This window comes from Cherax quadricarinatus, chromosome 38 (genome assembly GCF_038502225.1).
Source record: "Cherax quadricarinatus isolate ZL_2023a chromosome 38, ASM3850222v1, whole genome shotgun sequence".
Taxonomy (NCBI): Eukaryota; Metazoa; Arthropoda; class Malacostraca; order Decapoda; family Parastacidae; genus Cherax; species Cherax quadricarinatus.
Window position 1 is genome coordinate 32,540,809 of NC_091329.1, and position 26,129 is coordinate 32,566,937.

At 45.9% G+C, this 26,129-nt stretch overlaps 1 protein-coding gene across 1 annotated transcript in view; it reads left to right on the forward strand.

Moving 5' to 3' along the window:
• LOC138853715 (dopamine D2-like receptor) overlaps positions 1-26,129 on the forward strand; it is a 183,927-nt gene that overhangs the window by 85,654 nt on the left and 72,144 nt on the right. Inside the window, exon 2 of the mRNA XM_070091953.1 lies at positions 15,693-15,813. Coding sequence (XP_069948054.1) covers positions 15,693-15,813 — 121 coding nt within the window. The remainder of the gene's footprint in view (positions 1-15,692; positions 15,814-26,129) is intronic.

The window sequence follows — 26,129 nt, forward strand, 5'->3', positions numbered from 1 at the left end:
ACACACATAGACTGCCTAGCGCACACTACACACAGACTGCCTAGCGCACACTACACACAGACTGCCTAGCGCACACTACACACAGACTGCCTAGCGCACACTACACACAGACTGATCAGCGCACACTACACAGACTGCCTAGCGCACACTACACACAGACTGCCCAGCGCACACTACACACAGACTGCCTAGCGCACACTACACACAGACTGCCTAGCGCACACTACACACAGACTGATCAGCGCACACTACACAGACTGCCTAGGGCACACTACAAACTGACTGCCCAGCGCACACTACACACAGACTGCCCAGCGCACACTACACACAGACTGCCTAGCGCACACTACACACAGACTGCCTAGCGCACACTACACACAGACTGCCTAGGGCACACTACACACAGACTGCCTAGCGCACACTACACACAGACTGCCTAGCGCACACTACACACAGACTGCCTAGCGCACACTACACACAGACTGCCTAGCACACACTACACGCAGACTGCCTAGCGCACACTACACACAGACTGCCTAGGGCACACTACACACAGACCGCCTAGCGCATACTACACACAGACCGCCTAGCGCATACTACACACAGACTGCCCAGCGCACACTACACACAGACTGCCTAGGGCACACTACACACAGACTGCCTAGCGCACACTACACACAGACTGCCTAGCGCACACTACACACAGACTGCCTAGGGCACACTACACACAGACTGCCTAGCGCACACTACACACAGACTGCCTAGGGCACACTACACACAGACTGCCTAGCGCACACTACACACAGACTGCCTAGGGCACACTACACACAGACTGCCTAGCGCACACTACACACAGACTGCCTAGCGCAAACTGCACACAGACTGCCTAGCGCAAACTGCACACAGACTGCCTAGGGCACACTACACACAGACTGCCTAGCGCACACTACACACAGACTGCCTAGGGCACACTATACACAGACTGCCTAGCGCACACTACACACAGACTGCCTAGGGCACACTACACACAGACTGCCTAGCGCACACTACACACAGACTGCCTAACGCACACTACACACAGACTGCCTAGCGCACACTACACACAGACTGCCTAGCGCACACTACACACAGACTGCCTAGCGCACACTACACACAGACTGCCTAGCGCACACTACACACAGACTGCCTAGCGCACACTACACACAGACTGCCTAGCGCACACTACACACAGACTGCCTAGCGCACACTACACACAGACTGCCTAGGGCACACTACACACAGACTGCCTAGCGCACACTACACACAGACTGCCTAACGCACACTACACACAGACTGCCTAGCGCACACTACACACAGACTGCCTAGGGCACACTACACACAGACTGCCTAGCGCACACTACACACAGACTGCCTAACGCACACTACACACAGACTGCCTAGCGCACACTACACACAGACTGCCTAGCGCACACTACACACAGACTGCCTAGCGCACACTACACACAGACTGCCTAGCGCACACTACACACAGACTGCCTAGCGCACACTACACACAGACTGCCTAGGGCACACTACACACAGACTGCCTAGCGCACACTACACACAGACTGCCTAACGCACACTACACACAGACTGCCTAGCGCACACTACACACAGACTGCCTAGCGCACACTACACACAGACTGCCTAACGCACACTACACACAGACTGCCTAGCGCACACTACACACAGACTGCCTAGGGCACACTACACACAGACTGCCTAGCGCACACTACACACAGACTGCCTAACGCACACTACACACAGACTGCCTAGGGCACACTATACACAGACTGCCTAGGGCACATTACACACAGACTGCCTAGGGCACACTACAAACAGACTGCCTAGGGCACACTACACACAGACTGCCTAGGGCACATTACACACAGACTGCCTAGGGCACACTACACACAGACTGCCTAGGGCACACTACACACAGACTGCCTAGGGCACACTACACACAGACTGCCTAGGGCACACTACACACAGACTGCCTAGGGCACACTACACACAGACTGCCTAGGGCACACTACACACAGACTGCCTAGGGCACACTACAAACAGACTGCCTAGGGCACACTACACACAGACTGCCTAACGCACACTACACACAGACTGCCTAGCGCACACTACAAACAGACTGCCTAGGGCACACTACACACAGACTGCCTAACGCACACTACACACAGACTGCCTAGGGCACACTACAAACAGACTGCCTAGGGCACACTACACACAGACTGCCTAACGCACACTACACACAGACTGCCTAGGGCACACTACACACAGACTGCCTAGGGCACACTACACACAGACTGCCTAGGGCACACTACACACAGACTGCCTAGGGCACACTACACACAGACTGCCTAGCGCACACTACACACAGACTGCCTAGGGCACACTACACACAGACTGCCTAGGGCACACTACACACAGACTGCCTAGGGCACACTACACACAGACTGCCTAGCGCACACTACACACAGACTGCCTAGCGCACACTACACACAGACTGCCTAACGCACACTACACACAGACTGCCTAACGCACACTACACACAGACTGCCTAGCACACACTACACACAGACTGCCTAGCGCACACTACACACAGACTGCCTAGCGCACACTACACACAGACTGCCTAGCGCACACTACACACAGACTGCCTAGCGCACACTACACACAGACTTCCTAGCGCACACTACACACAGACTTCCTAGCGCACACTACACACAGACTTCCTAGCGCACACTACACACAGACTTTTTAGCGCACACTACACTCCTGGAGTTTACCTGGAGTTTACCTGGAGAGGGTTTCGGGGGTCATCGCCCCCGCTGCCCGGTCTGAGACCAGGCCTCATTGTGGATCAGGGTCTGATCAACCAGGCTGTTACTGCTGGCCGCACGCAAGCTGACATACGAACCACAGCCTGGTTGGTCAGGTACTGGCTTTGGGTGCCTGTCCAGTGCCTTCTTGAAGACAGCCAGGGGTCTATTAATCCCCGTTATGTATGCTGGGAGGCAACTGAACAGTCTTGGGCCCCGGACACTTACTGTGTTGTCTCTCAGTGTACTTGTGGCCCCCTTGCTTTTCATCGGGGGAATGTTGCATCTCCTGCCGAGTCTTTTGCTTTCATAGGGAGTGATTTTCGTGTGCAGGTTTGGTACCAATCCCTCCAGGACCTTCCGAGTGTATATTATCATGTATCTCTCTCGCCTGCGTTCCAGGGAATACAGATCAAGGACCTTCAACCGTTCCCAGTAGTTTATGTGCCTTATCGCACTTATGTGTGTCGTGAAAGTTCTTTGTGCACTCTCGAGGTCTGCAATGTCGCCAGCCTTGAAGGGGCCCGTTACTGTATAGTAGTATTCCAGCCTAGATAGCACAAGCGATTTGAAGAGAATCATCATGGGCTTGGCGTCCCTAATTTTGAAGGTTCTTGTTATCCAGCCTCTCATTTTCCTAGCGTATGAGGTAGATACATTGTTGTGATCTTTGAAGGTGAGATCCTCTGACATTATCACTCCCAGGTCCTTCACATTACTTTTCCGCTCTATTGTATGGTTAGAATTTGTCGTATACCCTGACACATTTTTAATTTCTTCAAGTTTTCCATATCTGAGTAGTTGAAATTTCTTCTCGTTCAACTTCATATTGTTTTGAGTGGCCCATTCGAAGATTTGGTTGACGACCGCTTGGAGTCTCGCAGTGTCTTCGATGGAGGTCACTGCCATGGTGATCCAGGTGTCATCCACAAAGGAAGACACGGAGCTATGGCTTACATCTCTGTCTATGTCAGAAATGAGGATGAGGAATAGAATGGGAGTATTACAACCCAGAAGTCCAAATGGCCTGTTATCCTGGGTGTAAAGGGAGCAAAATAAACACAGCAGAAAAGTTTTGACTTATATTATCCTTCACCAATTTAGAGCAGAAGTATGTACACTATATACACTATGTACAGTGATAGGTATTAGTGCACTCCACGGTAAGCAAGGCAGAATAGAAGCCACTAGAGAGCAGACCGTGCTTCAACCAGCTCTAGAATGGGAATGACAAGGGCAGACAGGAGAGTGGTACCCACATAACCTCTGTGATTGCCAAACCCATCTTCTTATTGGCTGGAACCTGGTCACTAGTTGAACGACGGGGCCCCATCGTCAACCCTCAGTCACCTGGTTCGCTGGTTGGGGGAGATAGCCTGTAAATGATCTGGTCACTAGTTGAACGACGGGGCCCCATCGTCAACTCTCAGTCACCTGGTTCGCTGGTTGGGGGAGATAGCTTGTAAATGAGGGTGTGTACATGTGCCGAATCAAGGTTACGTACTCTTTGCATGCCACAGGGAGCGAGTACTGTGCCTTGTGGAACAGAGTTTTTTACCATGGCTGCTGAGACTTTACTCTGTTTACTATTACTCTTTGTGTTGCATTTATCAGGAAGTTGTAGATCCATCTACCAACTTTTCCCGTTATTCCTTTATCCCGCATTTTGTGTGCTATTACACCATGGTCACACTTGTCGACGGCTTTTGCAAAGTCTGTGTATACTACATCTGTATTTTGTTTATCTTCTGCAGCATCCAGGACCTTGTCATAGTGGTCCAGTAGCTGGGATAGGCAGGAGCGACCTGCTCTAAACCCGTGTTGTCCTGGGTTGCGTAACTGATGGGTATCTAGGTGGTTGGCGATCTTGCTTCTTAGAACCCTCTCAGAGATTTTTATATGGGATGTTAGTGCTATTGGTCTGTAGTTCTTTGCTATTGCTTTACTGCCACCTTTGTGGAGTGGGGCTGTGTGTGTTGTTTTTAGTGTGTGTGGGATGACCACTGTGTCTATGCTCCCTCTCCATAAAATGCTGAAGGCACGCGATAGGAGCTTCTTGCAGTTCTTGATGAACACGGAGTTCCACGAGTCTGGGTCTGGGGCAGAGTGCATGGGCATGTCATTAATTGCCTCTTCAAAATCTTGTGGAGTTATAAAAATATCCAAGATTTTTGGGATGACCAGATTTTGGGTTTCGTTCATAAAGAATTCATTTGGCTTGTCGACCCTTAGAGTGGCAGTGAACTGCTGAACACAGAGTTATATTGGGACTTTAGTATCTCACTCATTCCTTGGCTGTCATCTGTGTGTGTCACATCCCGCCTAAGCAGCGGAACAATACCGGGCCATCCAGCTGGCGGCACAGAAATTTTTTCCCTACCGCAGAAGCAGAACCGTTTACACTGAATTTTATGAAGTGTAAAACGAATATAAGACACAAATTGACAATAGTGCAATTTAGAAAACGTTTTTTAGTAAACCGTTTTAATCAAGGGTTTACTGCACCATTTTAAGGTAAAAGATAAAAAGTACACGAGATATGATATATGGCATTATAACAGTAGTTTATTTTTACTAAGTATTAGTAGATAAAGGTTTGATAGGTAGAGATAGAGTGGTGAGGGAGAGTAGAAATTAGAGTGGAGGAGAGAAGAGACTTCTATCAACTAATTTTAATGAAATTAAAAAAACTTTTAAGAATGAAATTAATTAAATTAGTGAACGTAAGAACATAAGAAAGAAGAAACACTGCAACAGGTATACTGACCCATGAGGAGCAGGTCCATGTCCCCTCCCCCGGATTAGCCCAATGACCCACCCAGTCCGGTCACCTCCACTCAAGGATGGAGCACTGCGCCAGACCCAGTAGCACAAGCAAGTCAGGTTCAACTCACACCCACTCATGTATTTATCTAACCTATTTTTAAAACTACACAACGTTTTAACCTGAATAACTGTACTCGGGAGTTTGTTCCACTCATCCACAACTCTATTACCAAACCAGTGCTTTCCTATATCATTCCTGAATCTGAATTTTTCCAACTTGAAACCGTTGCAATAAGTGTCAGGGGCCCCAGACTGTTCAACTGCCTCCAAGCATACATAAGATGGATTACCAATAGACCCCTGGCAGTCTTCAAGCAGGCACTGGACAAGCACCTAAAGTCGGTACCTGACCAGCCGGGCTGTGGCTCGTACGTTGGATTGTGTGCAGCCAGCAGTAACAGCCTGGTTGATCAAGCTCTGATCCACCATGAGGCCTGGTCGCAGACCGGGCCGCGGGGGCGTTGACCCCCGGAACTCTCTCCAGGTAAACTCCAGGATTGCTGCGAGTCCTGTCTTGGCTGGGAAAGGGAAGATAAGATTTATTGAATGGAGAGTTCGAGGTATTGGGAAGATGAAGGACGTATCGTAATTTTGTGCATTGGACAGGGAGGTATAACATCTTTTATGGGTGAGGAAGAGACAGATGTGAGTGCGAGGGAGGTGCGTGAGGCTGAGTGTGAGGGAGGTATGTGAGGCTGGGTGTGAAGGAGGTGCGTGAAGCTGAGTGTGAGGGAGGTGCGTGAGGCTGAGTGTGAGTGAGGTGCGTGAGGCTGAGTGTGAGGGAGGTACGTGAGGCTGAGTGTGAGGGAGGTGCGTGACGCTGGTTGTGAGGGAGGTGCGTGAGGCTGAGTGTGAGGGAGGTGCGTGAGGCTGGGTGTGAGGGAGGTGCGTGAGGCTGAGTGTGAGGGAGGTGCGTGAGGCTGGGTGTGAGGGAGGTACGTGAGGCTGAGTGTGAGGGAGGTGCGTGAGGCTGGTTGTGATGGAGGTGCGTGAGGCTGAGTGTGAGGGAGGTGCGTGAGGCTGGGTGTGAGGGAGGTGCGTGAGGCTGAGTGTGAGGGAGGTGCGTGAGGCTGGGTGTGAGGGAGGTGCGTGAGGTTGAGTGTGAGGGAGGTGCGTGAGGTTGAGTGTGAGGGAGGTACGTGAGGTTGAGTGTGAGGGAGGTGCGTGAGGCTGGGTGTGAGGGAGGTACGTGAGGTTGAGTGTGAGGGAGGTACGTGAGGCTGGGTGTGAGGGAGGTACGTGAGGTTGAGTGTGAGGGAGGTGCGTGAGGCTGGGTGTGAGGGAGGTGCGTGAGGCTGAGTGTGAGAGAGGTGCGTGAGGCTGAGTGTGAGGGAGGTGCGTGAGGCTGAGTGTGAGGGAGGTGCGTGAGGCTGAGTGTGAGAGAGGTGCGTGAGGCTGAGTGTGAGGGAGGTGCGTGAGGCTGAGTGTGAGGGAGGTGTGTGAGGCTGAGTGTGAGGGAGGTGTGTGAGGCTGAGTGTGAGGGAGGTGCATGAGGCTGAGTGTGAGGGAGGTGTGTGAGGCTGAGTGTGAGGGAGGTGTGTGAGGCTGAGTGTGAGAGAGGTGTGTGAGGCTGAGTGTGAGGGAGGTGCATGAGGCTGAGTGTGAGGGAGGTGTGTGAGGCTGAGTGTGAGGGAGGTGTGTGAGGCTGAGTGTGAGAGAGGTGTGTGAGGCTGAGTGTGAGAGAGGTGCGTGAGGCTGAGTGTGAGAGAGGTGCGTGAGGCTGTAGCTAAAATAAAAGCCAGACTATAGTTTCGGAACTGTTGGCGCTTATGATCAATAAATATATGAGAGAGGGAAGGCACCTATGGACATATTTCCTTTATATTAGAAAAATGGGACAAAAGTGCGTGTTTGAACTACAGAAGAATAAACCTGTTGAGTTTATCAAGTTAAAGTGTATGGTAAAGTTGTTACTGAAAGAATTAAAGGTAAGACAGAGCAGGATGGCAGATGAAGTGTTCCAGGAGGTGTTAGGAAGGCTAGGGGACGTCTAGACCAAGTATTTACACTGAAGGATATAACTGTATACTATTTAAATAAGGGTAAGGAGGTTTTCGTTGCATTAATATATATAAATAAGCCATATGGTAGGGTGGATAGACAAGCAAAGTGGAAGGACTGATGTTGTAGATATATGGGATATATCCAATGTTTCTTCGTCATAACTTCAGAACGCTAAATTTACGTCTGCGTAATTCCGTAAATTTTTAATAAAATTCGTACTTTGGGTGTCATTACCTCCAGAAAAACATTCTTCACCATTTCAGAAGATTATTTAAAAAAAAATTTGGACACTGAGAGCAATATAAATCTCAGGCTCCTGGACAGTGAAAGGATTATGGTGGTTTAAAGATTTTCAGAGAATAGCGAGGCTTAGGTTAGAGGATGTAGGAGAGAGGGAGATTATTTAGCAGTGAAACTAGACCTCGGACAGGGATCCGCGATGTCAACATTATTTAATATATTTATTAATGAATTTAGTATTAATTGGGAGTTGGCACCCACCACCTAGAATAAACCATATTGATGGTACCTAACGCGTAGCGTTATGAGAGTACCCGGCACCTAGCATTATGAGAGTACCCAGCACCTATCATTATGACAGTACCCAGCACCTAGCATTATGAGAGTATCCAGCACCTATCATTATGACAGTACCCAGCACCTAGCATTATGAGGGTACCAAGCACCTAGCATTATGAGAGTACCCAGCACCTATCATTATGACAGTACCCAGCACCTAGCATTATGAGGGTACCAAGCACCTAGCATTATGAAAGTACCCAGCACCTATCATTATGACAGTACACAGCACCTAGCATTATGAGAGTACCAAGCACCTAGTATCGTAGGGGTTCTTAAATGGAGATATCGTGGGTTGAAGGTAGACACACTTGTTGGATGGTAACATATATTGTCAGAGTCTGATGATGGGAAATGGAGCCCACTGCCTTGCCTGTCTTCGCCTGGGTGTCTATGCTGACTGAGAGAGAGGCAGAGGTACGAGCCTACACATGCGCATCCCGTGACGTCACACAAAGTCACAGGCCTATAAGGGATCTCCTATCTAAAGCACATGGATGATACTAATATGCTATGCTATATAACACATGGATCAGCAACTATGCTGACAGCTCGGTCATGTTACGTATGTCGTCTCGACATACACTACTATCTATAGGCTGAACAGGCAGGCGGTTCTGGGCTGATTCTATACAATAACAAATTCATATATAACTTAGAACTAATGGATGGTATCATAATGGATGTTAACAAAATGAGTTTTACGTAATGGGTGTTAACGTAATGAGTTTTAACGTAATGAGTTTTAACGTAATGCATTACCAACTATAAGATCAAATCATTTTACAATATGGATGGAATTGATCGATCGATCTGTATTCATGCACTCTATGGATTCTGAGGAAGAATAAATATATATATACAAGGTGAAATTAACAGCAAAGGCATCTGGTGCACTCAGACTATTACTGTCAATTCTCAGAATACGGAGGGAACGTGAATACAAAAAAAAATTCTAAAAAAACTAATCAATTAATAACAAACAGTTGACAATTTACTTCATCTCGGACATCTAGTTATACAGACTATGTACATTTAAACCCAATTCTGCGAGGGTGAGGTTTACATATGCAGAATGGTTATCATCTCTGGGAGGATCGAATTCCTCTGCCATGGCTAACACATGCCTTGGCTGAAGGAGATCTGAACGAGTATCTACAAAAGATACTTGTGGGTTTCTCATTACTTGTCGAGTACGCAGGGAGTAACGACATTCAGGTTGAGTATCTGAGTGAGTATCTGAGGTAGAAGGTACAGAGTCAAGAGGATTTTCAGCATCTGTCACATTAGTCTGGGTAGCAATATCATCAACATCGCATACTAATTTCATATGATCTAAATGCGATTCTTTGTACTTGCCCGTAGTAATTTCTCTAACCTTATACTTATTGCCAGAGATATGTTCTACAACTCGATAAGGTCCGACAAACTTTTGATCGAGCTTAGGCATTGCGGATGTTTTGTTGAAATTTGTCAGCATTACTCTTGAACCTACTTTTACTTTTGATGGCTTAGCACGGCTATTAGTTACTCTAGTAAATTCTGCTGTTGATTTATGAAGTGTTTCACGGATTCTTCTAAAAACACTTTGAGCCATGCTGGTACGAGTTGCTACGAAATCATCAGGGTTGTAATTAGGTTTCGGAGTGGAATATAACAACTAATAGGGTAAACGCTTGTCTACACCATACAATGCATAATGTGGAGTATCACCTATGGAAGCATTGTAAGCAGAATTTATGGCACATTGGACATCTGATATGACTTCATCCCAAGTTTCACTATTGGGGTTGATAGTGGCTCTCAGGACATCAAGTACTTTCTTATTGGTTCGTTCGGCTAACCCATTGCTGGCAGGATGATGAGGAACAATGGTGGATTTAGAGATCTTGTACAAAGTACACAAATTTTCAAGAATCTCATTACAGAATTCACCTCCATTATCTGTTACTAAGGACTTTGGGGTGGTATGCCTGCAGATAATGCGTTCTTTAAACGCTTTAGCTACTGTCTCTGCAGTCTTATCTGCAATGGGAACTAACTCACAATATCTGGTGAAATGGTCTACCATAACACACAAATGTTTGTTGCCTTGGAGGGAACATTTAAAATTGGTTAACAAATCAAGGGCAACTCTTTCCCACGGTTCGCTAGTGGTTGGGTACACTTGGATAGGATTAGGACCATTGACATTTCCTTTATGTTGCAAACAGACACTACATTTCTTAACATACTCGGAAATGTCAGTTGCCATACGTGGCCAAAAGTATTTCATTCTGGCTTGTTTCACAGAACGATCCATACCAGGGTGTGCAACACCTGGTGCATCATGAACTAGCTGTAGAGCTACGTTCACTAGTGACTGTGGAATTACTAACTGGTAAACTCTTCTGCTTGGAGTACCCAACTCGGCTGTTCGATACAGTAATTCTTGGCTCATTACAAAGTCACTAATGGGTGCTGGTGGCTTCACAGTAAGAATAAGATCTTCCTGGAGCAGGAATCGAATCACACCAGAACACAAGGGATCGGTTCTTTCTTACTGGTGGAATGAACAAACTCGGTGGAGTGGATGACTCCCCCCGGTTGAAAAAATTAACGCTATAACACGCAATATGAGCAAGGGAGAACGAATCTACTATCTCAAACTGCAAGCACAGGAGAAAATAAATGAACACGGTCAACAATGCTGATATTCAATCTGAGTCGCACACAGTGACACGAGGTATCAACTATAAAGAAACTACACTTACAAACGTTAACATGTGAAAGTTACTCGAGAAATAACTTCTAACAATGCACTGATTACTGTCAACTAGGATGGGATCACCATCTGGAACATTAGGAACAACAACAGACACTCTAGTGAGAACACTAGCTGTAACAGAGACGTCTTTCTGCAGACAGCATGTCACATCAACTAGTTTCAAGTAATCGTTTTCTGACAAGGTATCCCCTGTGGAGAAACTACTACTCGAACTAGCAGTCATTGCAGGGATAGGCTGTGCACTCAAGGCAGTCTGAGTGTCCCCGGACACTTGAGGCAACGGAACACTATCTTGCAAGTCTGAAGGTGTAGGTGGAACACAGATGGGAGTGACAGAACTACTAGTGCCTGACCGCTCGGCTACGTTAATAAGTAATGAACGAATCTATAGGAACTTAATCTGAACTTCACATTTCGCAGCACTTTAACAAATCTCAGATACAAGCTGTGAGAACAAACACATTGCTCAGGGGCTAGGTATTGTCTTCCAGTCAGTAAGGGAATATTGGTACTATGGACTGATTCATATTGACTTTGACTGGCATGATACACTAAGTAAACATTCAAAAGTGACTGGGACATCTTCTCAGTGAACTTACTCAAGTGCATAAGGCAAGAAAAATGGAGAGAATGACACAATAAGCTTAAATGGGAAGAAAATGCTTAACTATTCTGCATAAGTAATTAAAAGTTGACAGGTCACACAGTAAGCAAAGAACTCACACAAGAAAAATATGCAACTGAATGAACAACACTTTGAAAATCAAGAGAACTTGTACTTTACTCAAATCTGATTTGCTCAACTTTTACTTTAAATTGAATGAATGGCACAGTGAGTTGTCTTTACTTTCAATGCAACAGGGAAATACAAAATAAAATGATAAATCAATCAAAAAAAATGTTAAAATGGACTCAATAAATCTTATGCACAATTAAGAAAAACTGAGCAAAAACAATTCACTAAAAGAGAATAAAATGGCACACAAAGAATAAAATATTATGCACAGAACAGAGCATAAGAAACTGCACTGAAATAAACTGTAGCAATGTTGCAAAATAACAATTGCTGATCAACAAGTACTGCATAAAATTTCTGCAAGAAGGACTTTAATGGCAACACAATATTTGCACAAGAATTATTGCAAAATGAGTCAATGTGCAATAATAAAAATTATTACACACACAAGAAAAGAAATATATCAAGGAATGAACACTTTAACTCTTAACTGCAACTTAAACAACACTTAACAAGCAAAAGAACAATTTACTCTAAAATGAGAACTTAAAAATTGCACTAAGAGTGAATTTGTTCAATAAAACATGAAAAATAATAGGTGCTAAAAACACATAACAAAAAGGAACACAACACTTACAGTGATGCAGAACACAACACTTACAGTGATGCAGAACACAACACTTACAGTGATGCAGAACACAACACTTACAGTGATGCAGAACACAACACTTACAGTGATGCAGAACACAACACTTACAGTGATGCAGAACACAACACTTACAGTGATGCAGAACACAACACTTACAGTGATGCAGAACACAACACTTACAGTGATGCAGAACACAACACTTACAGTGATGCAGAACACAACACTTACAGTGATGCAGAACACAACACTTACAACACAACACTTACAGTGATGCAGAACACAACACTTACAGTGATGCAGAACACAACACTTACAGTGATGCAGAACACAACACTTACAGTGATGCAGAACACAACACTTACAGTGATGCAGAACACAACACTTACAGTGATGCAGAACACAACACTTACAGTGATGCAGAACACAACACTTACAGTGATGCAGAACACAACACTTACAGTGATGCAGAACACAACACTTACAGTGATGCAGAACACAACACTTACAGTGATGCAGAACACAACACTTACAGTGATGCAGAACACAACACTTACAGTGATGCAGAACACAACACATCAACAAACACAATACTAGAATTTTCTTGCAATGAAACTTGATGTGTGAAAAATTTTGTAAAAATGATTTCTTGCTTGCACAAAATAATGGCACTATTGTCTGTGGAAATAAGACAAATTAGACACTGGCTAAATGAAAGAATATGAACACAAGAATGTTCAACACACAGGGAACAAAACAAAAATACACAAAAGCTGGGAAGAAAAAAAAATTATAAGAGACAACACTGAGTTGTGATGCAGAATATGAGGTGAAAAATTACTGAAATACTTCACTGGAATACTGAGAACACAAGGTGATTCTGAAGTGTAAACACAAGTTCTATACTGCTCATATGTTGCACACACAACAAAGGAAAAACACTAAGTACTTACTTCAAGTGTATAAAAGACACACAACACAACAGACATAAGATAATGCATGAAAATTAACACTGAATAAAGGAGATTAAAAGAAATTAATGCAATCAGTACATGATAAACACTGAGTCTGATCAAGAGTCACTGAATGTCACTAAGAGAAAAATCACTGGAAACACAAAAGAAATGTCTCAAAACTCGCAAATGTCTCTATGAAAAAAAAATATTATCGCTATAACGACTTGGTGAAGAATGAGGTTGATGGTAGTGGAGAGTAGAGGATTGTTTATGTCGTCTTGCTGCTGTCCTCTGCACATGTGATCGTAGAATTGCGCTTACATCGACGAGAGACACACACAGGAGGCTTTTAACGGTGGCGCGAAAACACACTCTAGCTCTTGACCCCCTATGCAGTCCTTAAAGTATGGTGCTACAACCCTTAGTAGTTTACCAAAACACTGAAGAAGTTAGGTGAGTGGGTAATGGCTGAGTGAGGCGTCTGAGGCCACGTGGTGAGTGTAGTTGGGTTTGTGGGTATAACAGGGCTAAGACCGGCAATGGTGCGACACACGTGGTCGTGGGTGGCTGGGCCTATGGGTTGAACGGCGTAAGCCTCACTGAGAACAGCCACACTGCCGCGAAGATATTTCTAAGCCGACTGGCTTAAAACAAACCCACGAAATACTACAGCACCACAAGGATGAAAAAAGAGCACTCAGGATGACTTGGAGCTTGAATCACAAGCGATGAAGACTACTCACATGGCTTGCTTGAGTACTGGGGAAAGACACCTGGGTTAGTTGCTAGCTGGCTTATATTAACCCTTCACACAGAATAGCTTGATAACTTCACACGATGAGCACAGCAGAGGTGGAAGCTGGCTTGGCAGGCAAAAGAACTGGATGGGGTAGGCTAGGCTGGACTAGGACTCCGTTGTTCTGACTCCCCCACCACAGACTGGGAGCTGGCTTATTTTGCAAACTCGGGTCAACCCCTTGGGAGTGATGCAAATAAGCAGATAAACACTAATACAAAGAGACTGACCAGTGAATGGTGTAGAAGCTGGTAGGAGCTTGAGAGAGTAGCTGACTTGAGGTAGCAGGCTGGCTAGGTCGGCCTACTGGTGACACGAAATGGCCGTCTTGCTGGTCGAAAGAAATCTCTGTACATCGGTGCAATTATCAATTTTACGCCCACACCGCTGGCACCATTTATCGTAGGGGTTCTTAAATGGAGTTATCGTGGGTTGAAGGTAGACACACTTGTTGGATGGTAACATAAATTGTCAGAGTCTGATGATGGGAAATGGAGCCCACTGCCTTGCCTGTCTTCGCCTGGGTGTCTATGCCGACTGAGAGGGAGGCAGAGGTACGAGCCTACACATGCGCATCCCGTGACGTCACACAAAGTCACAGGCCTGTAAGGGATCTCCTATCTAAAGCCCATGGATGATACTAATATGCTATGCTATATAACACAGGGATCAGCAACTATGCTGACACTAGCATTATGAGAGTACCCGGCACCTAGCATTATGAGAGTACCCAGCACCTAGCATTATGAGAGTACTTAGCACCTATCATTATGACAGTACCCAGCACCTAGCATTATGAGAGTACCAAGCACCTAGCATTATGAGAGTACCCAGCACCTAGCATTATGAGAGTGCCCAGCACCTAGCATTATGAGAGTACCCAGCACCTAGCATTACGAGAGTACCCAGCACCTAGCATTATGAGAGTACCCAGCACCTAGCATTATGAGAGTACCCAGCACCTAGCATTATGAGAGTACCCAGCACCTAGCACTTTGAGAGTATCCAGCACCTAGCATAATGAGAGTACCCAGCACCAAGCATTATGAGAGTACCCAGCACCTAGCATTATAAGAGTACCCAGCACCTAGCATTATGAGAGTACCCAGCACCTAGCATTATAAGAGTACCCAGCACCAAGCATTATGAGAGTACCCAGCACCTAGCATTATAAGAGTACCCAGCACCTAGCATTATGAGAGTACCCAGCACCTAGCATTATGAGAGTACCCAGCACCTAGCATTATGAGAGTACCCAGCACCTAGCATTATGAGAGTACCCAGCACCAAGCATTATGAGAGTACCCAGCACCTAGCATTATAAGAGTACCCAGCACCTAGCATTATGAGAGTACCCAGCACCTAGCACTATGAGAGTACCCAGCACCTAGCACTATGAGATTTACCAGCACCTATCTTAAGTACCCTCAGGTACTTAAGGTATTTACTTCCCACAGGTACTTAAGGTATTTACTTCCCACAGGTACTTAAGGTATTTACTTCCCACAGGTACCTCAAGTGGCTAGCAGTAGCTAACCTGCTGGTATGCGTGGTACTGCTACCCTTCACCCTACACTCGCACGCTACCCCAGTACCCTACCCTGCTGCCCTGTACTTCGCACATGTCGAGGTAAGATAACCTCTGTTCATCCATGTGATGCTCTTCATCCAAGGAATCTGAGCTGCTCTCAACTTCCTAAGAATGAAAGTGCTTACTTTATGTATGATTTAATAATAACGATAATAATAATAATAATAATAATAATAATAATAATAATAATAATAATAATAATAATAATAATAATAATGTCACTTTCCTACAGCAAGGTTTTTGGATACTTAATATTTTTTTCCATATTCCTGTACGTAAATTTTATGAAAACACAGAAATCTAATCTAAATTAACGTAACCTATCTGCGTACTAATATAACGTATCGTAATGTTACGTAATCTGACGTAACTTAACCTGGCCTGTTAACGACACCTATTCTAACCGAATATATGCTTAAGGAATATATGCTTGCTAAATATACCGTATATCAACATATCTATGAATATTTATCGTTATACTTGTGAAATATATGTGGAAAATACTGGTGTCTGGCCGTTGTAATCAAGGTAATTGATAACTGAACTGCGGGTATTAAATGCCCTAATGGAAGTAAGTCACTCTGACTTATTTGGTTATCCTAGATAATTTACATTTACGTTACTATGAACAATAATTGTATTTATGGATAGGAATTTGTTTAAACCTCCTCGACTTTAGTGATGGTCTGCTAATTGACTAATGTGACCTGGATCGTAGACTATTTATAAAGTAAGTTCGTAGTTAAGTGCCTGGCTTAAGATTGTAGTCTTGACAGATATGGTAGACTAGGACTACTGACGTATGTAGCATTATAGATCTGCAGTATGGCAACACAGGAGCCAGTAGACCAAGGCTAATGAATCGCAGGTGAAGGTAGTCACACCTGGGACCTTGTGTAAGTAGGTTGTGTATAACTACCTAGAACAAGGCCTGTGATAATTCCGGCGTAATTAATAATGGGACCCTAAATTCTATTGCGTTGAATCAGTGGCTCATTCATTATAATTAGACAGTAGTAATCCTGTACAGCAATATGTCAAGTCCAAGGAATTCCCATATTATAGTTCTTAATGAAGAACCTGGTTCATCAGCCCAACACATTACGCTTCCTCTGTTACTGTAAGTGTTAGAAATTTATCAGTTAACCTGAGCAGGAAAACAGCGTCAAGATATACGTCAGTTTATCTACACACTGGTAAGTGTATTAACCAAGTCACTCGTCAAAGGTCAATCTATTTAGGTTATACATGTGTGACTTTGTAAATGGTTCGAATCGGACCGAAACGTCGTGGTAAGCTCCTCTCTTCCATGTGCGAGTTATTTGTGTCTTGTTCCAGTCACTGTATTGTGAGTTTTGTTCTTTATTAGTCAGTGTCACTCATCTCTTCATATATCATTATGTTTTTAGAATATATATATCTATACTTTAGGAACGTACGATGTACTATCAAAAAGTTCTTGGACTGCTGCGGAAAAAATGTATATGCTTGCTTATTCACCTGGTTGAAGTTGTCTCCCTCGAAGTACTCTACTTGGGAGGCTCTACACTGGTTCCAGTGCCTCTGCCACTTCTTGAAACATTTCTGAAACTATTCCTTCCTAGTATTGCCTAGCACGACCTGATATTCTAATTGAATCTCCTCCACATCGTTAAAATGTCCCTCTTCAAGTGCCATTTTTATTTTTGGGGAGAGAGAGAAGTCACAGAGTGTTGATCTGGGGAGTACAGAGGCTGGGGGACGACTGCCATGTTTGTGGCCAGAAAACAATGGTTTTTCTAGTCTCCAGCCAGTAGGCTGGCTTCTTTCTTATACAGATTTAATTTTTTTTAGAAAAAATTGCAACAACGCACTGACAGATCTCCTTGTGGAGAGATGTCCATATATATAGACATAGAAACTAGAAATTCCATTGATAACCATTTCATCTGGAACAGGGAGCAAACCTCCCTTCCCCCCACACACAAACTAACAGGAATCTACCCAAGCACCTATCAGAACTCTTGGGCTCTACCAGTCATGCACATTTAAAACATTCTGGCAGTCTTCTCAACTGCATCCGAAACATCAACATCAGAAACATGAACCTCTACTACTCAGACGTTACATTCCAATTTACTAAAGTAATAATAGCACAAGCCATCGATTTCCTGTGACGGAAAATAGATGACACCCTCGACCTCGATGTTACAGCCAGCGACTTTGTAGATCTCATCGAACTAAGAGTTGCATTTAACTGTTTCTTTTATTTAAATATTATCTCTCGACAGACCTTGGGTTTACTTAGGGGTTTACCAATAGGTTCTGTGCTGTCAGATCTATATATTGAACATTCGGAAGCCGGTTTTCCTCTATTATTCCCATCTCCGTCACCTGGCTTTATGTTAACGAGAGTCTCATCACAACTCTTAGAATATTAAACATCTCTGCACTCCAACACGAACTCGACCATGTTGAGCCCTATATCCATTCACACTTGAAGAGGAAGTAGACGTACTTCACTAGACTTTTTCTTGATGTTCTCTCTGTAAATCTGGTCACGAACTAGACTTCAAGCCTTTCACAAGTCTACAAACCAATCAACTAGATCTCCGTTTCTAAACGAAACATCGTCATAAGATTCTACCTCTGTGTTCTCCGTATTTGTCTCAGTGAATTTCATGAATACTGCTGTTTCCTAGAACAGATATTTTTCTAGACTTACTATCCTCGTCACTGCATTAGAGACTGCACGAACCTTGCACACATCTTTAACTCAAGTAGTTGACGAATGAGACAATTGGGTATTTTATTGTGGAAACCTTCGCCAGCTAGTGGCTTCATCATTAGAAAGAAAAATAGGGCTTATATATTACAGGGGCATATATACTGCAGACAGATGAGGCGAAGCAGTTGGAGGCGGCGTCATCAGTGGAAAAATCCTCTAAAGGAGTTAGGTCATGCTTTAATGTTAGGCAAGCGTTGAAGAATTCCCTTTATCAAGACTAGTTACCACTGCCACCATGAAGGACACAATACTTATTCATGAGACATGGAGACTGAAGCGGTGCGACGAGAGTTTTCTTGTATATTCGCGTCGGGTTCGGAATGATGTCAAATTCACCAGATTAAGTATTCCAGGTAGACAGACCAAGAAGGTAAGACCAGCACATTGCGTGTGTCCGGTGACACATCCATAGCAGGGTACGGTGCAGCTGTATTTATCTACTGAAGGAACTCTGTTAGTTACTTCCAAAGCCTGAGTAGCGCCCTTGAAGTTAAAGACAGTCCCACAACTCCAATTGACGGCGCTTGATATGGGCATTAAACTAGCAGTTTATCTCCATAAAGTATTGAACCACACCAACCTAACTAAAACCGTGATCTGGAATCCTTCAGTGATTGAAGAATGATAAGGGTAAGCTAGTTTTCATGCAAAAATCTGGTGAATGAGATTAGGGAGATGTAATCTGATTATGTCTTCCACCACATCCCTACCAAGGAGAACCTTGCTGATATGTTATCTGGTAAAGTCCCTCTAAAGAAATATCTAGATAATGAGTCATGGTTCCATGGGCCCAGCTAACTGTCAAACGAAAGTGACCTCAGCAATAAAAGCACATCATGCAAGAGCAGACAGTCTGCTTGTACACGGCAGATGCCCTAAGTTAGCAACTGATGGCACTAGGTACTCATCGTTGGACAACACCTCTTTCCTTTATTTTTTTATGGCAAAGAAGGTGACGTATGAGTTCTCTGAACCTGTGAAATACTGGTTAACACTAATACAAAGACAAGTCTTTGCATTAGTTTTAACTGGAAACAAGTCCTTAAAGAAACCAAACTTCGCCCGGACTCTAGTCTTGACGTGGAGTCAGAGAACATTATCAGATGTAGAGAAAGAATTCAAAATTCCTTTCTGTCTGAAGGTTCTGTATATCGATACCAAAGGATCATTAACTCAGATAATTATATATCACTGTGGTGCTGATTCCGGATATGTCATTGGTTCTGCTTGATTGCTTCTGGGTATTGATAAATTTGTTATCCCATTAAAACCAAAACACACCCAAATACCCTCAAATATCTTTAGCAACGAATTTTATTGTTGTTGAGAAGTGATGGAGCAGAGAAGCATCTGTGGCACCGTGGAGTACAGGGAAGACTGTCACATCTGTTGCACCGTGGAGTACAGGGAAGACTGTCACATCTGTTGCACCGTGGAGTACAGGGAAGACTGTCACATCTGTGGCACCGTGGAGTACAGGGAAGACTGTCACATCTGTTGCACCGTGGAGTACAGGGAAGACTGTCACATCTGTGGCACAGTGGAGTACAGGGAAGACTGTCACATCTGTGGCACCGTGGAGTACAGGGAAGACTGTCACATCTGTTGCACCGTGGAGTACAGGGAAGACTGTCACATCTGCGGCACCGTGGAGTACAGGGAAGACTGTCACATCTGTTGCACCGTGGAGTACAGGGAAGACTGTCACATCTGTGGCACCGTGGAGTACAGGGAAGACTGTCACATCTGCGGCACCGTGGAGTACAGGGAAGACTGTCACATCTGTTGCACCGTGGAGTACAGGGAAGACTGTCACATCTGTGGCACCGTGGAGTACAGGGAAGACTGTCACATCTGTTGCACCGTGGAGTACAGGGAAGACTGTCACATCTGTTGCACCGTGGAGTACAGGGAAGACTGTCACATCTGCGGCACCGTGGAGTACAGGGAAGACTGTCACATCTGTTGCACCGTGGAGTACAGGGAAGACTGTCACATCTGTGGCACCGTGGAGTACAGGGAAGACTGTCACATCTGTTGCACCGTGGAGTACAGGGAAGACTGTCACATCTGTTGCACCGTGGAGTACAGGGAAGACTGTCACATCTGTTGCACCGTGGAGTACAGGGAAGACTCACATCTGTTGCACCGTGCAGTACAGGGAAGACTGTCACATCTGTTGCACCGTGGAGTACAGGGAAGACTGTCACATCTGTTGCACCGTGGAGTACAGGGAAGACTGTCACATCTGTTGCACCGTGGAGTACAGGGAAGACTGTCACATCTGCGGCACCGTGGAGTACAGGGAAGACTGTCACATCTGCGGCACCGTGGAGTACAGGGAAGACTGTCACATCTGTGGCACCGTGGAGTACAGGGAAGACTGTCACATCTGTTGCACCGTGCAGTACAGGGAAGACTGTCACATCTGTTGCACCGTGGAGTACAGGGAAGACTGTCACATCTGTCGCACCGTGCAGTACAGGGAAGACTGTCACATCTGTGGCACCGTGGAGTACAGGGAAGACTGTCACATCTGTTGCACCGTGGAGTACAGGGAAGACTGTCACATCTGTTGCACCGTGCAGTACAGGGAAGACTGTCACATCTGTTGCACCGTGGAGTACAGGGAAGACTGTCACATCTGTTGCACCGTGGAGTACAGGGAAGACTGTCACATCTGTTGCACCGTGGAGTACAGGGAAGACTGTCACATCTGTTGCACCGTGCAGTACAGGGAAGACTGTCACATCTGTGGCACCGTGGAGTACAGGGAAGACTGTCACATCTGTTGCACCGTGGAGTACAGGGAAGACTGTCACATCTGTCGCACCGTGCAGTACAGGGAAGACTGTCACATCTGAGGCACCGTGGAGTACAGGGAAGACTGTCACATCTGTTGCACCGTGGAGTACAGGGAAGACTGTCACATCTGTGGCACCGTGGAGTACAGGGAAGACTGTCACATCTGTCGCACCGTGGAGTACAGGGAAGACTGTCACATCTGTTGCACCGTGGAGTACAGGGAAGACTGTCACATCTGTTGCATCGTGGAGTACAGGGAAGACTGTTACATCTGTTGCACCGTGGAGTACAGGGAAGACTGTCACATCTGTTGCACCGTGCAGTACAGGGAAGACTGTCACATCTGTTGCACCGTGGAGTACAGGGAAGGCTGTCACATCTGTGGCACCGTGGAGTACAGGGAAGACTGTCACATCTGTGGCACCGTGGAGTACAGGGAAGACTGTCACATCTGTTGCACCGTGGAGTACAGGGAAGACTGTCACATCTGTGGCACCGTGGAGTACAGGGAAGACTGTCACATCTGCGGCACCGTGGAGTACAGGGAAGACTGTCACATCTGTGGCACCGTGGAGTACAGGGAAGACTGTCACATCTGCGGCACCGTGGAGTACAGGGAAGACTGTCACATCTGTGGCACCGTGGAGTACAGGGAAGACTGTCACATCTGTTGCACCGTGGAGTACAGGGAAGACTGTCACATCTGTTGCACCGTGGAGTACAGGGAAGACTGTCACATCTGTTGCACCGTGGAGTACAGGGAAGACTGTCACATCTGTTGCACCGTGGAGTACAGGGAAGACTGTCACATCTGTTGCACCGTGGAGTACAGGGAAGACTGTCACATCTGTTGCACCGTGGAGTACAGGGAAGACTGTCACATCTGTTGCACCGTGGAGTACAGGGAAGACTGTCACATCTGTTGCACCGTGGAGTACAGGGAAGACTGTCACATCTGTTGCACCGTGGAGTACAGGGAAGACTGTCACATCTGTTGCACCGTAGAGTACAGGGAAGACTGTCACATCTGTTGCACCGTGGAGTACAGGGAAGACTGTCATATCTGTTGCACCGTGGAGTACAGGGAAGACTGTCACATCTGTTGCACCGTGGAGTACAGGGAAGACTGTCACATCTGTTGCACCGTGGAGTACAGGGAAGACTGTCACATCTGTTGCACCGTGGAGTACAGGGAAGACTGTCACATCTGTTGCACCGTGGAGTACAGGGAAGACTGTCACATCTGTTGCACCGTGGAGTACAGGGAAGACTGTCACATCTGTGGCACCGTGGAGTACAGGGAAGACTGTCACATCTGCGGCACCGTGGAGTACAGGGAAGACTGTCACATCTGCGGCACCGTGGAGTACAGGGAAGACTGTCACATCTGCGGCACCGTGGAGTACAGGGAAGACTGTCACATCTGTGGCACCGTGGAGTACAGGGAAGACTGTCACATCTGCGGCACCGTGGAGTACAGTTAGGACTCACATCTGACCGTCCTACTGGATACCACAAGGAAGGCTGAGTGTAAAGAAACACTTATATAGTGTCACCTGCTGCTGTGTAGACGGGCGACTTTGCCGATATCCTGAGTGACCCACATACCCTGCAGACAGGGTGCGGCATGTCGTTCCCTTTGAGGTGATAGGAGTTGACTACTACTGGCTTATCATTCTGTCTAAATCACCAGACAAAGTTCCCATCAAAGTTTTTGTGTGCCACTACCTCAACAGTGCACTTTGAAGTTGCCACTGATAAGACTGTTGAAGTCAGGCGATCTACAACTAGGTCATAACCCAGAGAACGCTTCTATAGGTCATCAATTATTGCTATGCTGACTTGGTGGCATAGTAATAATTGATGACGTCCCATGGCGACTGGGGAAGATAGCAGCCATACATCTTAATGTCAGTGATCGGTTAGGACAGTAGAAGTCTTGAGTAAAAGCGCTGCTCACACAAGATCTATAGACAGGCTAGTACCTCTCGAATTGTTCCGTGCTGTGAAAGAAATCACGACCACTCAGGAGACACCTGCAGCCGACACTCCTGACCCAAACGTGGGACGGCAGTGGCAGCTAGAGAGGATTTCGGTGGAATGATAAACAGTGATCAAGTTTTACTAGGTCAAAAAACCCTTTCATGTGTAAAAAAAACTAGTGTTTTCCTTTCCGTTCAAGGTTTGGGAACCGTTACAGATACAGAGGTACATAATTGGTCCAGGGACTTGACTCCAAATTTTAACTGTTAAAGATAGGGATGATAGAAGTAGGAGAAATGTTTCCAGTCCTCCCCGACTTCAAAGAGGAGTGTTGATAGATTACTGTGCTGCCATGTTTAACCTTATACCTTTTGATGGATTACTGTGCTGCCATGTTTAATCTTAGACCTTGATTGTAGGTTAATTAAGGTGTTAGTTCCTAGTTCGTTTAGTGCCCCAGCTTGAGATTGTAGTTTAGAACTCAGTCTAGGAATATGGGCGTAAGTAGCATAAGGCACAGCCATTGAGTCGCCATTGAAGATTTGCATTATGGCAACATAAGGGCCAGTTGGCCTATGGCATTGAAACTCAAGGCAAGGACACTCGTACTTGAGACCCAGTGCAACGAGGCCGTGAATAATCATGTAGAACAATGCACATTATAATTCCGGGACCCTAAATTCCTTAACATAGAATTAGAGGTTCATTAATATCAGTCAGACACAGTAGTAATCCTGTACACCATCACGTCAAGTCCACGGAATTACCATATTATAAACCTCAATAAAAAACCTGGTTTAATATCCCACACATTAAGTAAGCTCCCATTACCGAGCAGTTTATAATACTGCCTCTAACAGTGTTTGAAATTGTACCAGTATCGTCAACACTCAGTTACTACAGGGTCTAATTATGGTTCATGTTGGACTCAGGCCGCGTCAAGAGATACGTCGATCAATCTACACACTAGTAATGTATACCAGTGTATATTTACATAGCCCAGTCGTGGAAGGTCAGTCCATTTAGGGTATACCATACATGCAATGGCTGCCAATTAGCCTGAATTTTGACAGATACAATATTTAATTAGTGTCACTCAAGGCTCATTCTCGTTAATATATATTGTGCTTAAAGAACATATGACTCCGTACCTAAGGAACATATTACCATACCTGAGGAACATATTACGGTACCTGAGGAACATATTACCATACTTGAGGAACATATTACGGTACCTGAGGAACATATTACCATATATGAAGATCATTTATCACTGTGCTTGTGAAAATACTCAATATTCTTGTTACACACAGCACCATTGTAGTGAAACATGTCACTAAACTTGTGGAAAATATATTATCCATGAAAGATTCAAACTCGGTTAAGTAAGAAAGATAAAGTCCACCGATCAAAACACTGGACCAGTACCACCCTAACACGACACTCCAGCAGCTACACACTGGACCAGTACCACCCTAACACGACACTCCAGCAGCTACACACTGGACCAGTACCACCCTAACACGACACTCCAGCAGCTACACACTGGACCAGTACCACCCTAACACGACACTCCAGCAGCTACACACTGGACCAGTACCACCCTAACACGACACTCCAGCAGCTACACACTGGACCAGTACCACCCTAACACGACACTCCAGCAGCTACACACTGGACCAGTACCACCCTAACACGACACTCCAGCAGCTACACACTGGACCAGTACCACCCTAACACGACACTCCAGCAGCTACACACTGGACCAGTACCACCCTAACACGACACTCCAGCAGCTACACACTGGACCAGTACCACCCTAACACGACACTCCAGCAGCTACACACTGGACCAGTACCACCCTAACACGACACTCCAGCAGCTACACACTGGACCAGTACCACCCTAACACGACACTCCAGCAGCTACACACTGGACCAGTACCACCCTAACACGACACTCCAGCAGCTACACACTGGACCAGTACCACCCTAACACGACACTCCAGCAGCTACACACTGGACCAGTACCACCCTAACACGACACTCCAGCAGCTACACACTGGACCAGTACCACCCTAACACGACACTCCAGCAGCTACACACTGGACCAGTACCACCCTAACACGACACTCCAGCAGCTACACACTGGACCAGTACCACCCTAACACGACACTCCAGCAGCTACACACTGGACCAGTACCACCCTAACACGACACTCCAGCAGCTACACACTGGACCAGTACCACCCTAACACGACACTCCCCCAGCGACACACTTGGACCAGTACCACCCTAACACGACACTCCAGCAGCTACACACTGGACCAGTACCACCCTAACACGACACTCCAGCAGCTACACACTTGGACCAGTACCACCCTAACACGACACTCCAGCAGCTACACACTTGGACCAGTACCACCCTAACACGACACTCCAGCAGCTACACACTTGGACCAGTACCACCCTAACACGACACTCCAGCAGCTACACACTTGGACCAGTACCACCCTAACACGACACTCCAGCAGCTACACACTTGGACCAGTACCACCCTAACACGACACTCCAGCAGCTACACACTGGACCAGTACCACCCTAACACGACACTCCAGCAGCTACACACTTGGACCAGTACCACCCTAACACGACACTCCAGCAGCTACACACTGGACCAGTACCACCCTAACACGACACTCCAGCAGCTACACACTTGGACCAGTACCACCCTAACACGACACTCCAGCAGCTACACACTGGACCAGTACCACCCTAACACGACACTCCAGCAGCTACACA